The sequence below is a fragment of the Lepisosteus oculatus genome, chromosome 12 (assembly GCF_040954835.1).
Source record: "Lepisosteus oculatus isolate fLepOcu1 chromosome 12, fLepOcu1.hap2, whole genome shotgun sequence".
NCBI classification, from domain to species: Eukaryota; Metazoa; Chordata; class Actinopteri; order Semionotiformes; family Lepisosteidae; genus Lepisosteus; species Lepisosteus oculatus.
In genome coordinates, this window is record NC_090707.1 from 3,332,508 (window position 1) to 3,352,977 (window position 20,470).

The 20,470-nt window shown below is 44.8% G+C and overlaps 2 protein-coding genes across 10 annotated transcripts in view; one reads left to right on the forward strand and one right to left on the reverse strand.

Moving 5' to 3' along the window:
* r3hdm1 (R3H domain containing 1) overlaps positions 1–6,683 on the reverse strand; it is a 50,008-nt gene extending 43,325 nt beyond the window's left edge. For 2 of the 6 annotated variants that reach the window (XM_015358351.2, XM_015358348.2), the window contains exon 1: positions 5,143–5,286. The gene's annotated coding sequence lies outside the window, so the exon portion shown is untranslated. Of the gene's footprint in view, positions 1–4,974; positions 5,045–5,142; positions 5,287–6,589 lie in introns of those variants that run through there. The other 4 variants (XM_069196253.1, XM_069196254.1, XM_015358347.2 and 1 more) reach the window with 4 other exon arrangements.
* Positions 6,659–20,470, forward strand: part of zranb3 (zinc finger, RAN-binding domain containing 3) — a 42,079-nt gene continuing 28,267 nt past the window's right edge. Inside the window, exons 1-5 of one of the 4 annotated variants that reach the window (XM_069196259.1) lie at positions 6,659–6,815; positions 7,775–7,917; positions 17,781–17,799; positions 18,195–18,373; positions 19,822–20,053. In XM_069196259.1, coding sequence (XP_069052360.1) covers positions 6,813–6,815; positions 7,775–7,917; positions 17,781–17,799; positions 18,195–18,373; positions 19,822–20,053 — 576 coding nt within the window. In that variant the 5' untranslated portion in view covers positions 6,659–6,812. The remainder of the gene's footprint in view (positions 6,816–7,774; positions 7,918–17,780; positions 17,800–18,194; positions 18,374–19,821; positions 20,054–20,470) is intronic. The other 3 variants (XM_069196256.1, XM_069196257.1, XM_069196258.1) reach the window with 3 other exon arrangements.

The window sequence follows — 20,470 nt, forward strand, 5'->3', positions numbered from 1 at the left end:
CACTAGTCACTGTAATGACTCATGTGACGTGATGGAGGAGTGAATAAAGTACTGCATGCAGAGTCAACATGTAGTATTTGTTGGCAAAACGGTCTCAAACTTAAGAGCACTATTTCTAATGGACGTAAAGAGGTGTATCCACAAGCCTGCTTGTTTACAATGTAATAGGGACGCTTCACCTCACTGGAAGTTAATGAACTGCAGACAGTGGCAGCAACATGGTGCTGCACAGACCTGGAAGTTTCATCTATTTTATGATGTAAATTGGAGGTTCTACACGTTACTGTGTACATTTTCTTGCTCTTATTGTGGTTTGAAATGCATTCATCCATGCTGATTCTTTCTAACCCCGAAATATAAAAATAACGCTGCAGTTCTCCTTGAAGGGGGAAAAAAACTCTTGATGTCAACCAACCTGAAAATATAGAGGGAGAGGAACTCTTCATGTAATGCATCAGCTACAGTACCATAAAAAGCAACTTAAATGGTTCATATGTACCCATCCTTGTCATATTACAATATTATGAGTTAACATAATTTGATGCTTTTCCAGAAACTGGCATTTTGGAGCAAGTTTTCAAATGATTTAGGAATGGAAACCTGAGCCTGTCTCTCGTCACTCAGTGCCCCCAGACAGGACCAAGCCGTATCTCGGGACATTCTTGATGCAGTGGCCCATCAGCTGTCGAGTGAACGTAGTCGACCTTTATTACAGTCCAGCCCACCGTGTGTGTCGATCAGCACCTCGTTGTTGGTGCTTGTGTCCTTGATTGAGAATGCACATTTTGCTAAATGGCTGTATAATTAGATCGCTTACATCTGCTCTTGAGATCACAAGATGACATTCTCTGATGCGGTTTGGCCCTTCCAAGAAGAAAGCACCTTATAGCAAGAAATTCTGGACAAAGTTTCACAGCTTGATTATAGCCACCCATTTACACTTTAAGCTTTTTAACAAAACAAACCTGCTACTGTAGACTAGCAATGTTTTTTACAGAATTCTACAAATACACTTAACTATGAATTAGGCAACACGTGCCTTCAGTAGCGTTACACACTAATGTGTCATGTCATGAAATCGCAGCCCCAGCAGACACTGGTCCCCACATGATTCATTTGCTGCTGGTCTGTGGCAAAATACCAACAGTACAATTCACTCAAAGGCAAGGCAGCATAGAGCTACATTATCATTTCAATTTCTACTTGCATTTGTATATATCATCCTTCTACAGTAATTTGGGATTCTTTATGTATCGTTTTGAACCACTAGGACACCGGGCTTCGCAGATTTTATAGGCATGGTCCCCAACACCTCAATAACCTGCTATAAAAAAAAAACTAAGCCATATATGAAGATACTTTCGTAAATACTTTGTGTGGACCCAAAAACTTGGTCAGACAGGTTAGACAAGTAGGTTAGACAACAAAGAGGACTCTGATAGTAGGAAAGAACAATACAAACATGGCTGAGTTATTCTATTGTCTTTCAGAGACAGAAATTCACTGCTAGATGCTATGAAACAGCCTGTGTACTGCAGAACATAGAACTGAAAATATGTCCACCTACCTGTATATGAATAAATTTTGGGGGCTAATGCAAGACCATAGACTTGTATGAAAGGCAAAAACGTAGGCTGCTGAAAAACGAAAAAAAAAATACAATTTTTGAAACCTTTTTGGGGACATTCCATGCGAGCCAGTGAATTCTGAGAATGAAAATGTTCACAGGTCGTGCTCTGAATCAGCTGGGGCTCATGAATCATTCCTTCTGTACCACCTTGTAGATGCTATTATTATTCGCCCTGACAGATCCAAGCCGGGAGAAGAGACGATTGCCAGGCAGCCCTGCAGTAAGATTAGCCTTAATAAGATTAGGCAGCCTGAGGAATCTGCACTCAAAACATCACAGAATGGCCAAAGACTCTAAAAAGGACCACGACTTTTCTTAAAGAAGTGGATAGGTTTTCAGGGCCTGGTATCGCATCAACATCCAATTTAAGAGGGTGTGTTTGGAGGAGATTTCCATCCGAGAGGGCAATTACCTCTCTGAACACCTTGTCTTAGCTGAGGCCTTACAAATTGGTTTAACACCCCTGAGCAAATGGGTGTCGTGATGCATTAATGCCTCCATCTCTTCCCGAGAGGCAAGAAGAGTAATCCAGCCCACAGGTTTTCACAGTACGACGGAAACCTCATGTTAACAAAGGCTCTTCAAAGAGAAGGATATTATGGAAATAAAAGAGCTTCCAGAGAATAATAGGTGTACTGTCCGCACTGCTTCTGCAGACATTCGAAATTTCTAATTTCACTGCACAAAATAAATTAAAGCCCATAATCACCACAACTGAAGCACTACTATGTGCCGAAAGCAAGACTTGACTTACACACTAAAGGATCAACAAAAATACACCTGAAAACCAGGAAAGGCCAATTATTAGGGTCGTGGTGGGTCTCTGGTACTGACTTAGATAGCCAAACTAATCAAGTAGAGCTCTTCAATAATAAAAAGGTAGATGAAGAACAGTGAAGTTAATCAGAAAGTAACTGTGACTTGTTTAACAAGCTACAGTATTTTATGTGTTGACTTCATAAACGATGTCAAAGCAATAAACTTAAAACACACAACTTCTAAAAACAGAATTAAAACCAAACTGATTTATAGTTGGAAGAGTACTTAAACACATTTTGCAAGCAATGGATACTCTTTTGTATTTCCTTAAAAGGAACAGCTTTCATCAATGTCAATGACTTTTTATACAAATTTGCACTACTCTATCTTCTAAAACAAAAGCACATCTATATCTGTACAGGACACAATTCTGAATCAAAACACAAAGAAGAAGAGGAGTACATTTTCTTGGTATCAGTACACGCAAATGATTACAGCAGGAGAAGATGAGTATTGTTACAGCCCAGTAAAGCTAAAAACGGACTGATTATTGAGATCTGCCAGTCTTCAGACGTGTAACACCCAGGCATGTTGATCAGTCATTCAGGTTGATTTATGAAACTGCTCCTTCTAAAGGGTATCTTGGTAAATTAGCACCATAAACACCTTGAAAAATGAAAAGGAACAACAAGAACCCCCTCTATCTTCAGTACCTCCCATTTAAACCGAGTGGCTTTCAATGTCCTCTCCAAGAGGATAAGGGTGAAGTACACATAACACCACTGGGGACAGGAAAGGTACAAACTACATGAAATTACATGACTGTACGCATCTGATTTTACGAGAGTTGCCCAACCTTTTGAGAATTCTTTGGCACCGAACAACGAAGCGAAACTCCCACTAAGACACAATGGTCGGGTGTACAAGCAGAGAGCACAGGTCTGGTTCCACACAGGGCGAGACTACTGAAAGGATTAAAAAGGGCAGGTGTTTTCTTTTGCACACAGCTTTCATATCTAAGGGGCAAATTGTGAAAAACTAGGACCTGGCAGTGTAACTTGCAGTTCCTGGCCGAGCACCAGGCATGATGTTGGCTGAACCGCAGTCTTGAAGGACATGCTATTTTTTCCACCCCAGAAACTGATTCGCTCCGGCATTTCCACGAACACAGAAAGGCAACAGCAAGAGGAAATTCTGAGATGGGGGAACACAGTTTCTATAACAACTTGCAAAGAAGAACAACTGTACCAAAACACGAACTCCCTAATCGAATTTGTAACGGACACTCTGGAAATTCGGAATCTCGTCAATGAACGCATATCGCTGCTGGTTTCCCAGCTGCTGCTCAGAATGTTGCAACCTGTCTCCAGATGACCACTCTGTTGTCAATTCTGTTGCAAAACAGCTGCATTATGGTGGAATGATGTGAATATTTTGAAGCCATCCTGAAATTATCGATTAGTGTACTGCAGAACGGCAATTTTGCTTTTGTCCAGAAAGCAAAGATCTACAGCAAATTACAAATTTGCAACAAAAGCATAGTGCTTAAAAGGTTACAGAATGTCACTGAAGCCTTTGCCTTTCTTATTCCCAATAGAAACTCCCAATTCCAGGGGTGCCAAAACACTACACAGAAACTGAAAACGTGGCTTCTGCATGGAAAAACACCACCTGTGCACACTGAACTACTGACTCTTAACAACTATTACTTTCATAATAGTCTTCAAAATCCAAAATAAATCACATCTGTCCGGGAGACTAAAGTCCCGAAATGAGTCTTAAGGGCTTATGGCTCTGACACCCTCCAGAAGCAAACCATGCTGAATCCCGGGGGTAGTGAAGCTTGTTTTGGCATCTGCACATCTGCAGTTAGAAGCTGCTTCACATTCAAGAAGTCAGCAGCGAGCCCCGATCAGAGGACGGATCACCTGGTTCTGTTTCACTTGCCGACAGTAAGAAAGGGCACTCAGGCACTTTGGGTCGACAGTGACAGTAACAGCATCTTTGGTTATATCCTAACCCTTTGAGGGACAATTATTAGACAGAAAGGGAACTAAACTCCCTTGTAGGTTTTGCCAGAGAGGCTGGACTTCCACCAGTTCGGTGTGACAGCAAGGAGCTGTTCCGAAAATGGCACATATACCCTTCACGGCAGGCTTGCAGTGCCTTTGCTTGCTACCCTCGGCGATCACAGCCCACCCGGCCTAAGAAGCACCTCCTATCAGCCGGATCTCCAGTGCCTGGAGATCGTCACCTGTGCAGCCGCACGAAACAAATCACCCCCCGTGTCAGGCGACATATCGACCCCGGCGGTGATTAAAACAGACAAACGAACAGACAGACAGACAGAAAATCAACAACACACAAACGTCGGGGGGTTTCAAAACAAGCCGGCAGGGACTGCACCGCGCACGCCAAACCCAAAAATCACACAGCGCCAGGCGAGATGACCGCAGGGCCTTCACATGTCTCCCAGCTCCATGTCCCCCAACGTGCCCCTCTCGCACCCGGGCCCATCGGGAGCTCCGTTTCGTTACAAACAGGCTTAAACTGTCCAAACGCAGGCAACCAAGAAGACAAAATACCTCCCTACCGCCTGGATCGCATATGCACAGGCAGTATGTTGGTATAATTAGGCCTTCGTCAGCACTGGACCTACATGGTTTACAGTAGTGAGACAAAATAATGACTTGTAAATCGCTTTCAAACACAACCCCATGAACAACAGGAATAAAACGTAAACGTCTCCTTACCGGGCGCGTAAGGGTTTCTGTATTCTGTGTTTGTTTTGGTGAGATATATACACATAAAAATTCTTATATTCTTATATTTCAGTCTGTATCAGCAACACTGAGTGTTTGGCGAGGGGAGGCAGTGGATACGGCGAGGGAGAGCGAGAGAGCCCCCGCCCCCCACGGCCGCCAGCACGGCGTGACGGACAGCGCCCTCGGCCAATGGCGGCGGCGGCTGGCGGCCGACGCGCCAATCACGGCCCCCGCCAGCGTGTGTGTGACAGGCGGGCCGCCCACTGCCGTCCGGGCTGCCGGGAAGGAGGCGGGACCCGGGCGAGAAGTTTAAATTAAAAAGCCTTTTATCAATTAGGGGGACAGCAGCTGGGGGACACGCGGAGCCGGGTCATATGAGCCCCGTGTCGTGTCATCCCTTGTACTGTTTTAGGCGAATAACCTATTTCCTTCGTCGAGTGTTAAATAATGGACGATCCCGCCTATGATTTTCTATTATTATTATTAATTGCTGAGCAGACGCCCTGATCCAGGGAGACCCGCAGTACAGTAGACTGTATTCACCACACACAGCTTAGGTGATGTGCAAGTACCAGGACCCACCGTGCAGATGCAAGAAGATCAATGTCCCAAGGCGATATGGCCATCACGGGGCGGACAGGAGTCGAGTTTAGACTGGGGGCTATATTCAGGCGCACGCATGGAGAAGCACATGTACCTGCGGTCTCGGTCTCGGTCTCGGTCTCGGTCAGCCTGCACGCCAGAAGGACAAACTTCACCGCAGAAGCACAACCCCGGTGCTGTGTCTCGGCTTTTGAAGCGAGAAGGCCGGGGTTTCACGAACTGCGTTTTCTGAAACGCCCCCATCCACCCCCACGGGTGTTTTCGCGTACAGCTCTCCGGTCCCAGCCTCCCCTGCCCTTGCCGGCCCGGGACTCGGCGCAGACCCACGCGTGTCGCGCCCGACACCTGCTCCGGCCGGGGGCTGCCGGTCCCCGGCGTCACGACATGCCGGAAGATGAGAGAGGGACACAGCCGTCAGACACGGCTATGGCACATCTACTCGGTAGCCTACACTTCTGCAAACCTAGGAAACTACCGAGCGTGTATTTAAACTCTTAACTGTGATTTCTCTTTTGTAAAGCCCGGAACATCACTTGACGCCTCACTATAGTTGTCCAACACTTAGTTTACAGCTCAGTTACAAGCAGCACGAATGTCATTCACACTACAGGTATTATAGCAATTCATTAACTGGCTGTTTCACATTGCGGGGAATCAGACTTGCCCGCTGTGCCTATGTGCACCCACACAACATCAACAAGTGCAACTACGGCAATACTGTCAATAAGCATGACACGTTCACATTCAGGGGCCTTTCACTGCGTGCCAGCGTACGTTCACGAGTGTGAGTGGCGATTTGAAGTGCAGCAGTGGCTTGGCTCAGCTACAGTACCTCGACGACTCCGGGTGACCGCCGGGTGAAGCAGACGGACCATCTTCCAGAAGCTCCTTTCCCGCGAACGGCCGGCTGCGTCAGGCTTGCGTGATGACGCAGGCACGTCGGACGCGGCGACAGATTGCGGGAAATGTCAAGGGCTGGCCGGCGTGACTGAGCTCGGAGCCGCAGGGCAGGCACCGGGCAAGCTGGGGGAAGAAGGAGCCGGTACGTTTTGGGGATGGTTAGTTTTGTCTAGCTTTCACAACAGTCGCTAAGAAAAGCCCACTCGCTTGCTGGACCTGAACTGAGTTCAGGTGGAAAACCTACACCTGGTCGGGCAGTAGCTCTCATGAGTTCAACCGCTTGCTGAACTCTCTCCTCTACTATACGACTGACTTCAGGGTGTAAGGCGGTGCTTTTTTAAAAAGAAATGCATGTGCCTTTCTTATAAGGCGGCAAAAGGCGTAAGCATGTAGTCGTCAGCCCGTTGGGATATATTAGTTCGACTTCGTGTGCACGTCTTTCCCCTGAAATGCTGTGAAAATTACGTCCCTGACAGCTCTGGTGCGATTGATGCAAACTTGTACCCAAGTGCGAGGACGTTTCAGACGTCTGGATGTCTATATGAGCACAGAAAATACATTCTGCAGCAGACTATAGGCAGCGGGGGTTTTTTAAAGTTTTTTTTTTAAAAGAAGAAGCTTTTAATACCAGCAAGGCTCGTTTATGAGCTTAGAGGAACTCGGAAGAAATCTAACCTGCTGGCTGTCGAATGAATGGCATTGTACTCAAAAGATCCAGGATAAAGGGGGCGCTTTCATTAGCGGGCCGCTCTCCAGAGCTGGGGCATGTCTGCAGGGCAGGGGGCTGAAGGGAGGTCTTCCGTGCACCGGTCCCGTCTGCTCGGGTTCCCGATGAGAGCACTGTTATTACATAACCACTATGAGAACTCAGATAACTCAACAATAAATTGTCAGGGGAAAAAAAAAAACAAGTTTGCTTATCGTGCCTCAGGCGTTCGTACAGGAGAGTGAGGGCTTCTGCACCGGTTGCCGGTGTCTTCCGTGGCGATCATGTTTTGCTGCGGTGAGAGTCTAGTCCACTCGCCCGCGCTGGGGTGTCATGGCCAGGTGCTGCAGCAGGCCGGGGCCCCCGCCTGTCTGCGCTGCTAACGATGGCCCGGCGGTGCTTGTGTTGCAGCGCGCCATGGCGGAGGCCGGGCAGGAGCAGCTGTGCTCGGGCGAGCTGGACAGCCGGCTGGCTACCCTTCCGGACAGGCTGCGCGGCAGGCTGCTGCCCTTTCAGAGAGAGGGCGTGACGTTCGCCCTCTCCAGGCGCGGCAGGTAAGACGTCGCTCGGAAGCAGATCCACCCCCGCACCCTCACCTGGAGACCTCTACATCGCGTCTGCCGAACTAGTCTGTTTCTCGTTTTTCCATTGCTTCGTGTCACTATTTCCAGGTTGGTTCTGTTGCGGTTGTCCTCAAGTTGAGGGTGACGGGGGTGAAAGGGGCCGGGAAAGTTTCTGGACCGCTTTTGAGAAGGGAGCGTTCCCGGAGCCGCGGACTGAGCGATGTGCTGCCTCAGGCACGGTCCTGATGCAGTGTCTGATCGGTACCAGGATACAGGGTGGGCAGGTCCGGGAGCTGGGCCAGCTGATTATTTCCAGGCACCCTGAAGTCTGGATAGAGCCCCAGGAAAGTGCGTCGGTGTCAGTGTCGGGTCTGTGTTGGAGGCTCTGTGCTCCCGTCCCAGGTGTGCCCTGCCTTGACCCCACTGTCCGCCGGGATGGGCTCCAGCTCACCATCAGCCCGTGTCGGACTCGGCGGTCGCTGAATGTGGATTGCAGCCACCAGAGGGCGCCATCCCCGGCACGGGGCCTGTCTTTTCGTGGCTCAACAGCGTGTCCACTGCCGGCTGGCCCTACCAGAAACACTTCTCTCGAGTTCGGGGGCCTGCCTGCAGAGAACGGGCTCCAGCTGATCCCTGAAACTGCTCCACAGCTTCCAAAGCCCGCGGGTCGCTTCTCATAAGAACTGTGAGGGTGGTGCACACACCGATTCTGGCAAAACAGCACACTTGAAGTGTTGTTTAACTTCAGTTTTATCTGCAGGATTGCCACCGACCTGTTAACCTAGAAAGGCTCTAAGAGATCATCTTTATAAGGAAAGAGAAATGCGTTCTGCAGTCATTCGTGCCCCGGTGGCCATGACAACGCGTTACTTTGATTGACACGCGGGTCATGACCACCACTGACGAGAGAGGATGCTTTGAAGCGGGGAACTCACAAATCAAACACAAGGAGCTTTCGCCCGATGAAAATCTAGTTATCCTTTACTGCAGCCGATGCTGTGCTGCCTGGGTCAGAATGGAGCTCAGTTCTATTGTCGAATGCCTTTGGAAGAGCAGCGGTATTGACGCACACTTGTGTGAAGAGATGTTTGAGCTGACGCCTTATGTTATTTTTATGTAACTGCTGTGTGGGAAGTCTGTGACAGTCATGAGGACCTTTGAGCAGATATAGCAAAGGAGCTATGTTTGGTACTGTTAGAATGTGTAGGCAGAGGCTTATAAAGAAAGGCAACAGACTGTTTCTGAATGTAGAAGATTGTCATGGCTTGAAACTGTCTAAATGTTTGATAGTGGCAGTGAATGGCTATTTTAGTAATGCAAATGTATTAATTTCATGTACATTTCTGGTGGCAGTTATTTGCCACAGATGGCAAATTTCTAAAATGCCAGTTATAGGAAAAGCGTTTGCCAGTGAAAGTGATCTGTTCTGTTTTGATGTACTGAAGCTTTAAAAATGCCTTTCTTCAGAACATTCTCAAGCTGCAACGGCTGTATTCATTAAAACATCCCTAGGACAGGAGGAAAAGTAGGGCACTTGAATGTGACATTGTGAAATGTAAATTGTTTCAGTTTGTAAAAAAAGATTGGAAAGCCTTGTGTATTGATAGTAGTTAAAAGCAAAGGCAACTTTTTTTGTTTTCGTATTTCTAAAGGCTCCTGAAACATGTGAATCCACGAACTGATCTTCAATGTAGGCTGTTTTGAATGCAGTGATTAGAACAATAATTGCTCAGCTGTGACATCCTGTCTGTGCTTTGTAATTATTTACAAGGCATAATAGTTTTGTCAAACTGCTTTTTTTAAATCTTATTGCACTTGGTTGATTGTTGATTGTTTATCTGATCAAGGACTTTTCCATGGATGAGCCATGATGAAGATGTGTCAAAGTACCGAAAGAGATGGTTTTGGCAAAATGTTATCTCGTTATTGGAACGTCTTTTCATCAAAACACACACTACATACCATAACTAGATTTGTGAATTTGCATAATCTTGAAATAGTTCCCTTCGCGTGCATATATATTGGCTATACTGCTTCTTTTTTCAGCACTCGCATTATGTCTTGACTGATAGCAAGATGTTCTTCACACTGCAGTTGAAGATAAAAATGTAGAAGCTGTATTTTATAACAGGCTTTCTTCAGAATGTGTTACAAAGTTTTGCGTTAAAGAAGTATTTTAAAAACTTTTACTTTTTTCTTTTGAAAACACACCAATAAAGCTCTGAAGTTTTTTTTCCTTATTTCTTTGATTTTAATTTAATAATTTAAGCGGTTATGACTCATTACAGTTCTGTACACCAAACCAGAACAGCGGAAGACGTATATTTTTAGCTCGGTGGTGGAAATGGTAATAAAGACATTTGTAAATATCACAAAATAACTTTTTCAGAGGGCTTTGGATATCTCCTCATAAACATTAATTGTAAAATGACATTTGCAAGCAGCACCTGGTAGACATGGGTAGAGATTCACGTCATGCATGTTTTAGAACTACAGTACATGGGTGCCTGAGCAAGCAGAGGTTAATTCTGTTCTGGAAAAAAAGAAGAAACAGTGTTTTGGCTGAGGAGCCTTCTTTAAGGGACTGCAGCTAAAAGGCTGTTTTTCTTTATTTCTACTTTTTAGCATAGAATTAACTTCTGCCTGTTCCTCTTCAGCCCTGGCACTGACACAGCTGCCCTCGAAGAGCTGAATACTCAAACTGCAGTGATGGAAGCAGTGGAGTAACAGTCGGATCTGTACTGGGATCACTGGTCTTCTCAGTTTCTACCAGTCATCTAGATCTGGTCATGGTTTGCTTTTCAGACAAAGATAAAACTGTAAAAAATTCAAAAAGATTCTCCATCTTCACGAGTGGGCAAGAACTATTCACAAGACATTTAATGTAAAACAGTCCGGAGCATTACATGAAGGTAGCAGACAAACTATATATATAACATAAATAACACTGTGACTGAAGATGCTTCAGTCATGAAATCAGTGTCATGATTTAAGTGGCTTACATTGATATGTCATGTTCATGTTGTAGACAATGTGGAGAAGCATAAAAGCATTGGAAATAAGAGGCTAATAAAGCTAAAAGGGAAGAATTTAAAAGGGATGTTTGTACCTTAGACTGGTACGATGTCATTTAGAACAGTGTGTACAATGTTGGTTTACACATTACAAAATATGTTGTTGGTCTGGAAAATCCTAAGAAGAGCAACTGGCTATGTTTCCTGGCTTAAAGGAATGTCTTACTCTGACAAAATGAAAGAAGTGTATGGTTTTTTTTCTGATCTATTCAGACCCATCAGCCATCAGATGATAAAGTAAGCCCAGTGTACGTTTTCAGTCTTTTTATCTTTGAAACATGAATCTGAGGGCACACAAGGAAACTACGGGAGAGTGAATTTAAAACTGAAGGCAGGAGGCATTTCTTTACATAAAGGTGTGTGGGAGTGTGGAACAAGTCATGCTGAAGGCGGTAGCCCGGCCTCCTCGGCTCAGTAAGCAGCTAGCAGATAAATGTTCTAGACCAGGGTTCAAGTGTAACCTCCCTCTGCGCGCTGATTGCCAGATAAGAGCCTGTCTGTCTAGGCGAGAGGACAAGGGCAGATTAATCACAGGCTTAAGTCCTCCCGGTGTCCCGAACTTCAGTATAGTAGGAAAGGTGCTGGGAGGGTTTTCAGCCGTCGGAATCTCTAAAATGCATTATTATTTTGCCCAATTAAACCCCCAATTCTTCATGCTGGTGCTAATTTCGGCGAGTCTTTCTCCAGTTAGGCAGTTGTAACTGACATCCTGATATTAAAATCTTGAGAGCCGTCCATCACGGGAGCCGGTAACGTGTCGGCTGTGCCGAAGCTACTGTACAGGCCCTCGCCTCCGCCTGCTCTTCCCAGCCTCCGCGATTTATTTGCAAATTGATTCTGAAACCTCCCGGGATGATGTCTGCCTTTACACATCGTTTTGTGAAATTGGGGAGCTGGGAAAGTCTGCTTTCATTCAGCGTGGCTTCATCCAGCTTAATGGAACAGTCTGCCTCCCAGTGAACGTGCTTTGAAGTTAAACCCCTTCTGGTGGGTTTTACAGCATTATTTGCTGGACAGAGGCCCTGGAAATGCGTATTTATTGAGCTGTTGATGGCTTTTTTAGTGCCATCTATCACCACGGGCAGCTCTATACATTTTTAGTTTTGACCCACCTGCAAAGTGTGCAGAGTAAGTGAAAAAATCTGGGATAATTAGGAATCGGTAAAACCGAAAGAAAGACAGTAGCCTTACTCTCATCCATCTGATTTGGGTGTCTCACCTGAACTGTGTAAACTTTATGTTGTTTTTTTGGCAAGTTATTAATGAAACTGGTGTCCTGGAAACATGTCTCAAAAGTTTATTAAGTAAGAAAAGCTCAATATTCAGGGATAAAACTCTGGCTCCTAGATGAAATGTGGAGGTTTTGGCAAGTATGAATTTTGATATTTTTTTTTAGAAGAGGATTTTTGGTAATTCCTCAAATGGGAAACATGTGAAAATGACATTTGTGTGGGTGGTTTGGGCTTTATGTGGGTGTTTTTGCTGATATGCACAGTTCTGCATATGTTGTTATATTATTTATATTTCATCATAATTCGAAATGCATAGCAGGAATAATGACAATAATTCATGTCGGCTTTCTACATTCCTGATTTTTAGTGGCATGACAACACTTTTAGCATAAAGAACTATTTAAGGGGCTTAACTTAGAAATATAAAAACCCATTATAAAACAGCTCCATTTCCACATTTGCTTGCAAGACTGATTGGGGAAAATATATATTTGTGAACTTACCCTCCCCCCCCCTCCCCCTCCATTAATAAGAAGGAGTGAAAAATGCTAATCTTGCAGTCGGGCGGATGATGTGATTCTGAGTGGGTGGAGAGGAGGCACATTGTGCAGCAGCACACTGACTCACACCAGTGGGTAAGCACGCACAGAACACTGGGACACCTACACTGGCAGTGGGCTTACACAATATTCTCCTTCACCCTGCTGTAGGCGGAAAATTCCTGCCCTCGTGGTCTGCATTCGCTGGAGAACGGGATAGGATATCAGCGGTGCTACTTGTCATGTTCCCGAATCACCTCGGGTAATACTGGGAGAATATTTAGGCGTGCGCTTGTTATCCAGGCTCAAATATGTGCCTGTTTGTAATGACAGTGCTTCTTCTTAATGACCCGGATGTCTCCTTGTGCACATACTGTACAAGTTTAGAGGCCGTGCTGTGACATTGAGTGGGGTTTTTTTGTCCCCTGAGCCTAAGCTGGTGTGAAACCTCGCTGGTGGACAGGCCAGTACCAGCTCCTCCGCTGTCTGCTTCCGAGCTTGGAGGCTTTTTATTTCACCAGATAAAAATCACAGCATGATTTCATCTGATTCTTTGTGTGTCTCAGCTTCCGTTGATAAAGTCTGGACTGGGCTTGGATATGACATTTGCTGTAGTGTTCCTCCCATGATTCACCTGCATACTGTAGGAGCACAAGTGCTTTTAGATATTTTGAGGCATCGATTTTTGAGAGATCCAATAATCTTCCCCTGGGTCTGTCTGTAAAGGCCATTATAGAAAAGAAAAGGCCTGTGTCTCTTTTAGCTACTGTTGTGCTGGTACCAGAATTTAACCCATCGCCCTCCTCCACCGCTAATCTCAGCTTGAGGTTTCATTTGGTTAAAGTCTTCAGTTGGTGTGCATGATTATTAGGACTGTATTTGTTTTATTCTCAAATAGATTTAAAAGATTCGTGCTATTTAATAGATAGATAGTGGGAACATCATGGACAAAACTTGTAAACTGTTACTTGTTTTTAAAAAAATGAAAATAATGTGAACATATTGTGGGGACCATGTAACAGAAGAAAAGCCATTGCTGCTCTGGAATGAGTAATGAGAAAAGCAGCTAGATATATTCTAGATCTTAAGGGAATGCCCTGCACTGACAGACTGAAAAAACTAATCCTTCTTAGACTTGAATAAGGATATTTTGGAGGGAACCCGATACAAGTCTTTAAAATCCTCAAAGGTCCTGGCAAAGTAGACCCAGCAGATTTCTTCAGAATATATAGAGAAATACGATGACACAAGTGAAACTATGTGGAAGGGCATTTAAACCCACGGACAGAAGGAACCCTTTACAAAAAGGGTTGTAGGGGTGTGGAACAAGCTATACAGCCATGTTGTTGAAGCCGATACCCTGGTTTCTTTCAAGAAACGGCTCGGAGAGATCCTTGGGTCAATTAGCTATTAACTAACAAACAGACTGAATAACCTCTTCTCTCCCTTGTGTTCTTAAAAAAATGTGGTCTTGAGGATGCTAAGTTTTAAAAGATTCCAGCTGGAGTGAACATAAAGGAAGTGTGAAATGGGGTGGAAAAGTGGTATGCGATAGTGGAAATAAACCTATAAAATACTAAATTCATTTTAAAATAGCTGAAGAATAATAAAAGTGAATCCTCCTAAATGAATTCTGTTATGTTTGTGCAAGTATTTGATCACCATCCGATTCTTAGAAAATGAGACTTCTTCCGAACAATTCTACACTGTAAACAGTAATGTGGATTAAATTCACCAGTTGACCTATGGCAAATTCCAAACCTCATATTTAAGGTCAGTTTTTCCCTGTGTAGATGCAAGTAGCCTGTTAAACAGAGAGCCGCAACAAAATTGGGCAAATCAGGAACCAGTGCCTGAAATGTGGGTCAACGTTTTGATCTTGCCTTGGTCATCAGTATTTGTCTTTATTGTTTTGTGTCTTTCCTTGAGACAGTCTATGCTTTCCTCTAATCCCAGATGTGGCCTTTCCTCCCAGCCTGACAGAGGTCAGCTGAGAACATTTCCATTTCCTGCAGTCCTGTAAGGAGCAGCAGCAGAAGAAGCTGCGTGGGGAAGCTGAGCATGAGTCAACCTGGAGGTTTTTATCATCGGTCTCTGAAGGAAGCCGGAAGTATGTGCACAATACAGGAGAGGATCAAGAGAACAAAGCAGAAGCAATTGAGCGGGGTTGTACTGCTGGGCCAGCTCAGTCAGGAGCATGTGGAAAATGGCAGCTTTAAGCATCACATTGCTCCTTGTTGTCAGGAGATAGCGCTGCACATACGTTTCCAGTCATCTCTTCTGGGTCTCTCAATGGTTTTTAAAGATAGCATGCTGTTGTTTAGCAACACAGATAGAGCAGCTGGGAAGGCACTAGTCTGCTGGCGCACCTAGTTATATAAAAAGGAATGATTAATGCACAGGAGGATCGCAGTGCTAAAATGAGGTTTTGCTTGCTTGTGTCTAGAGTACTTTAGATGAATGGGTGTACAAGCAATTAAAAAAAAAAAGAAAGTGTCAGAGAGGACATTAATCAAGGCCTTCAAACTAGGCGGAGAGGTAGAGCTGTAAGCTCTCCAAAGCTTTCTTCCTGGGCCATCGAAACAGCGCAGCTCCTTATTGGGTGGGATAAATAAGGCAGCTTTTTTTTTTGTTTCAACTGAATGAAAATTCTCTGAAAAATGGATCAAGGTTATGACCCAGGGCACAGAAAAAATAAACCTGTCAGCTGTGATTTGGGAGTTGCAACTAGACGAATTTTCAAAGTGCCAAAATAGAGAGAAAAAATCTTCCATCAGTGTTTATTATTTTTGCATTGAGGTGTTGTGGAATTTACAAGAGACGGCTAAATCCAGTATGCAGAGGGTAATCTTATATGTTTAAGATGAAAGTGATATGTAACTGTCATCAGCTGCTTTCTATATTTACCAGTTAAATGTCCCAATTTTCCTTTGCAGCTTCAGTAAATAAAAAGATCTGTAAGCTTACTGAAAAAGTAATGAGAACAGTTTCTCTGAAGAGCACTTTAGCGTACTTTGAAGACTCCTATTTGCTGACGCAAAACAATTTTTTAATTGCCTGCATTACCAGAATCATTATGGTAGACAGTTTCTCTTATAATTTGCAATTCTAAATGAAAAGCTGAAATGTGACTGGAAAAATAAGAGTGAGTTAGCTTTTCAGAAACTGAATCTGTTGCGTTTTGGCACACAGTTGAAGCTGTGAAATGTTATCTTTGCTCTGCGCAGGAAGCCTCATTGGTTAGGTGAAGAAATCCAGGCTTATCTGGAAAATAAGGGCTGAATGGTTGAAGAGCTGGTGTCTCTGAGGGGTGTTTGGCCTAAAATGTCATTAATGCTCTTGTGATGCAGCCTAAATGAAATGGTTTTCTCACTCACCATCAGCTTAATGAGAAGATGTTTTAACAATTTCATTCAGGTTTTTTTCTCTTTTTTACAATCCATGCGCATACTGTACACACACGCATGCAACGCCAATTAATCGCCCCCAACGAGGCACATCGACAGGCGGTTTATTTTTATTCGCGGTCATTCTGTAAGGGCAGAGATAAACATCCCTTTAAAATCTTTTCTTCAATCTGATACTCCTCCGCCAGCTTATATTGATTTTATTGGGTGAGGGCTGGAACATGCTGAAAAAGTTGCAAAGCGTTTATCGTTAGACAAATTACGGAGCAGAAATGCACCAGATCAAACGGGAGCCGCGGTTCTTTTCAGCAGGGAGCCGCAGTCGTTAATAAAGCGGAATCCGTAGGTAAGAGACTGGTGGTGCTCATGTTTAATTAACTATAGAGCTGAGAAGGATGATGGCTCCCCTTCTTGATGTGCTGAAGCTTTTCTTTGCGGATACATGGAGTACCACACAAGGAAGTATCAAAGAATGAGTCATACAGCATTTTACAGTGTTCAGGAAATAAGGTTTATGAAACTGGGGGGGACGCTGTATCAACTTTCCTCCACGCTGTTCCCTGTACCTGATTCCCCGTGATTGAACTCGCTAGTTATGTATAGAGCATCTGTTCCGGGCTGTTTTCGTTAATGAAGTACAGTGTGACGCCTGAAACGCTGCTGCATGTGTGACACATGTGACAATCCAGTTCTTCTGCGACTCGCAGCCCCCAGTTAGCTGATAATAGAAGAGCCGCCCTTTATTCGGGAGAGAGCTGTGCTGCTTGTGCTTCCTAAAATCAGTATTTTGGGTGCTGGGCTCATTTACTTTGGGGGTATTGTCTTTTTTTTTAATCTTAAAACATCCTTTGCCGAGTAACAAAACCTTCCAATGTATGAGAACTCGGTCCCTATTTCCTTAGCTTCTAATTGATCGTGATCATGGAATAGATTTACTCATCTGTTAGTGATACACCCTCCCTGTGTGGAAATAGCCGTTTGGGTCCTTTAGGGAAAATGACCCCAGTTTGCTTTTCACTGTGCCTTTCCCAAAGCCTGCTGCTTAAACAAAGAGTAACGCAGGTCGCTGTTGACGAACGGCTTGAAATGCCTCAGATGAAGTCCGAAGGCGAGGTGACATTTTTATTCTGCGTTTCCTGGCAGTCCTGCAAGACAATAATGGAGTGTCTCTTGACAGTGCTCCCTGCCCTCTGACAAACACGGACGTTGCTCACGGATAGGAGAAATCCCGAATGTCCAAAGCCCCCATTTGTGCATTAGGAATATTTTGCTGTGAAACTGCAGGTCAGTGAAAGAGGATGTGAGAAAGATAGCTCTTCTGCTACCTGCTGTGCTCAGCAGCTCAGGGTTACACTGTCCAGAAAGACTCCGAGAGATAAATAAGGTAATATTGTTTTGACATCCCGATGAAGCTCTTATGATAAATGGTGGCTGTTTCTGTTCTCATTGTATAAAGAAAGGAAACTCACGTGGACGTTTTTTTCCCCATCTTGATTAAATTGAAAAATTGCAGCAAATGTAAGGCCAGCACTCTCCTGCTTTCCTTTGACACAGCCCCAGTTCCTAGAATCATCATTTTTCTTCTTTCTCCATCTCTTTCAGGTGTATGATAGCTGATGAGGTAAGAATTCTCCATAATAACTTGTGACTGTTCTGAGTATGTCATATTATTCATCCTTCATTATCAGTTGTTTCTCTAATGTAGGGAGTTCAGGTGTGGGACAGGTGTCTACAGCCGTATGGCGAATAATCTGTTCCACCACAATTAATCCTAACGTGAAATAGTGAAACATCATGGTCTAGAAATGGAAATCCTTTCTTTAGACATTTTCTAACTAATGAAGTCTGCTATTTACTGCAGCTACAGGAGGTGAACTGCCGATTTGTCCTTGTTTCCAGAATGTAAGTGCAATGTAAAAGAATTGTACTGGACTGTTTTCGTTTTAAACGTCCAGTGCTTTTCGCCTCTGGGCGATGCCTTTTCATGCTCCGCATGTCATTGAACTGGCGCGCTAGATGGGTCTGGGGAAGACGATCCAGGCGATCTCCGTGGCCCTGCTGTACAAGCAGGAGTGGCCCCTGCTCGTCGTGGTCCCCTCGTCGATGAGGTACCCCTGGGTGGAGGAGATGGAGAAGTGGATCCCCGAGTTGAACCCCGATGACATCAATCTGGTGGAGAGCAAAACGGACGTTGGGTGAGAGCGCTGCATCGTGAGCGTCCCCTTGCACCCACGTTGCTGTGATGAATCGCATCGCAGAGTACCTGACTCCGATTGCCAGTTTTAATTTGAGTCTGTGCTTGAGAGTACGGTGCTAAAAGTAAGTGTCGTCGTATATAAAAAACAACGCCCTTTAACGGAGGACTCATTGAAGGAGAGCGGGCCCTGGTTCTGCGCCTGGATGGGGGAGGAGAAGACCTTTCATGTCCTCCTCCTGGCTCTCCCTGCTCCACAGCCCTTCACCAGGCTGCACGTGTGAAAGAACCATGGGTTTGGGATTGTCTGGTGATGTCCGTGCTCTTTACCAAGCGCCTGGTTTTGCATGAGTAACTTTCCACAAGTTAGCTGCAGGTTCACACACACACACACACACACACACACACACGCGCTATATTCTGTTCCTCTTGGCTCTTTGGATAAATAAGATCCCCGAATGAAAAATACCTCTGGATTGAGAAGATGTGCAGAGATAATATAAATTGTATCAGAAAGAAATGTTTACACTGCCTTTAGGGACTCTTGAATTAACATCCTGAAAGATTTTTATGAAACTTTACAGCATTATTGCATTTTTTGTCTCATTAGTTAAAAACAGGTGTGAAGGTAGAGTGGCAGTAAATGAATTACGAACGTTTTCCCCTGAGCACTTTGTTGGAGTGTTTGCCCTGCTGCGGGAGAAATTGGTTTTGATGTTTTGTGAAAAATGTGCTCCCGTAATTAATGCACAAGCAAAGCAAATAGAAATAAAAAAGTGCCAGGGCAGGTATTCCTGTTGTCAACCCTTCAGTGGCTTGAAGGATTGCCAAACTGCCATGCTGTACGAAAAACGGATTTCAGAGCTGGGAATTCAATATAGTGCTTGAAAAAACACAGATACTCAAAGGTTTGTCAGGTACAGTATGCTACAGAAAATCAAGGAAGCTGTTTCAAGATCAGGTCGTGCTCCCTCTGATGTGTTACAATTAGTGCCATGCTGTTGAGTTAATTATTTTTCTAAAGTTAGATTAAACTAAATTGATAAGCTGGTGTTGCTGCAGGAACACTGCGCCCTGAGGATTCTCAGCATTACTGTACATCCACCATTCTGGGTGCTGCTATGGTAACACTCGCTCTGTTTTTCCTGCTGTGTGATATAAAGGGAAATTATTACATATAGCATCAAACCCCGAGAAGAGATTGTTCTGTAATTAATGCAAGCGTTGTTTTTTAATTCCTCGTGCAAAACAATTTTATTGTGATCTGCGAACACTTTCGCAAAGTAATTAGTAACTTGAATCCAAAAATGCGGAGGAGCCTTAAGCACTGAGAAAGGTGCTGGGCTTCGCTGCAGTTAAGGGGCGTTCATGGGGAAAGCACACTGAGCCCAAGCCCACAGCTCAGACAGCAGTGACGTTCCCCTGCCTTTCTGTGTGCTGCCTGTGTAGGCGGATTCCCACCAGCCTGGTCACCGTCCTGGGCTATGGCCTCCTCACCTCCGACGCCAAGCTGCTGCTCGGAGCCCTAGAGGCCCAGAGCTTCAGGGTCGTTATTGTAGACGAGTCCCACTACCTGAAGTCCAGGACCGCCGCACGCACCAAGATCCTGGTGCCGCTGATCCAGAAGGCCTCCCGAGCGGTTCTGCTCACGGGCACCCCGGCGCTGGGCCGACCGGAGGAGGTACGGCCCTCGTCTCCGTCGAGTAGCGCTCTGCACGGAACCACACAGGCGTTCGCCCTGGAGGAAGACAAGAGGAGTCCCTCTGTAAAGGGGCTCTGGTGATAAAAGAGTTAATCGAATATTGATGTGTGACATACTGTCGGTGCTCCAATGTGCAAAATTGAGTTATTCTCTTATCTCGTATTTATGCCATACTTTAAATCCAGGGCTTCACCCAGGGTGAAATCTATCTGAAACAGGGAAGTGCTTTTGCTGAGCATATTGGCAAAATTAAAATAAAAGTGACAATCTCATCTGGGGTTTTTGACTCGCAAAGTGCATTTTATATATTTGCCAGTGCCTTGCGTCCTCTGTTTTAAACCATTTTATAGATAAAAAAATGCTTCCTTTGTTCCAGTTACACTGTGTTCTGTGCGA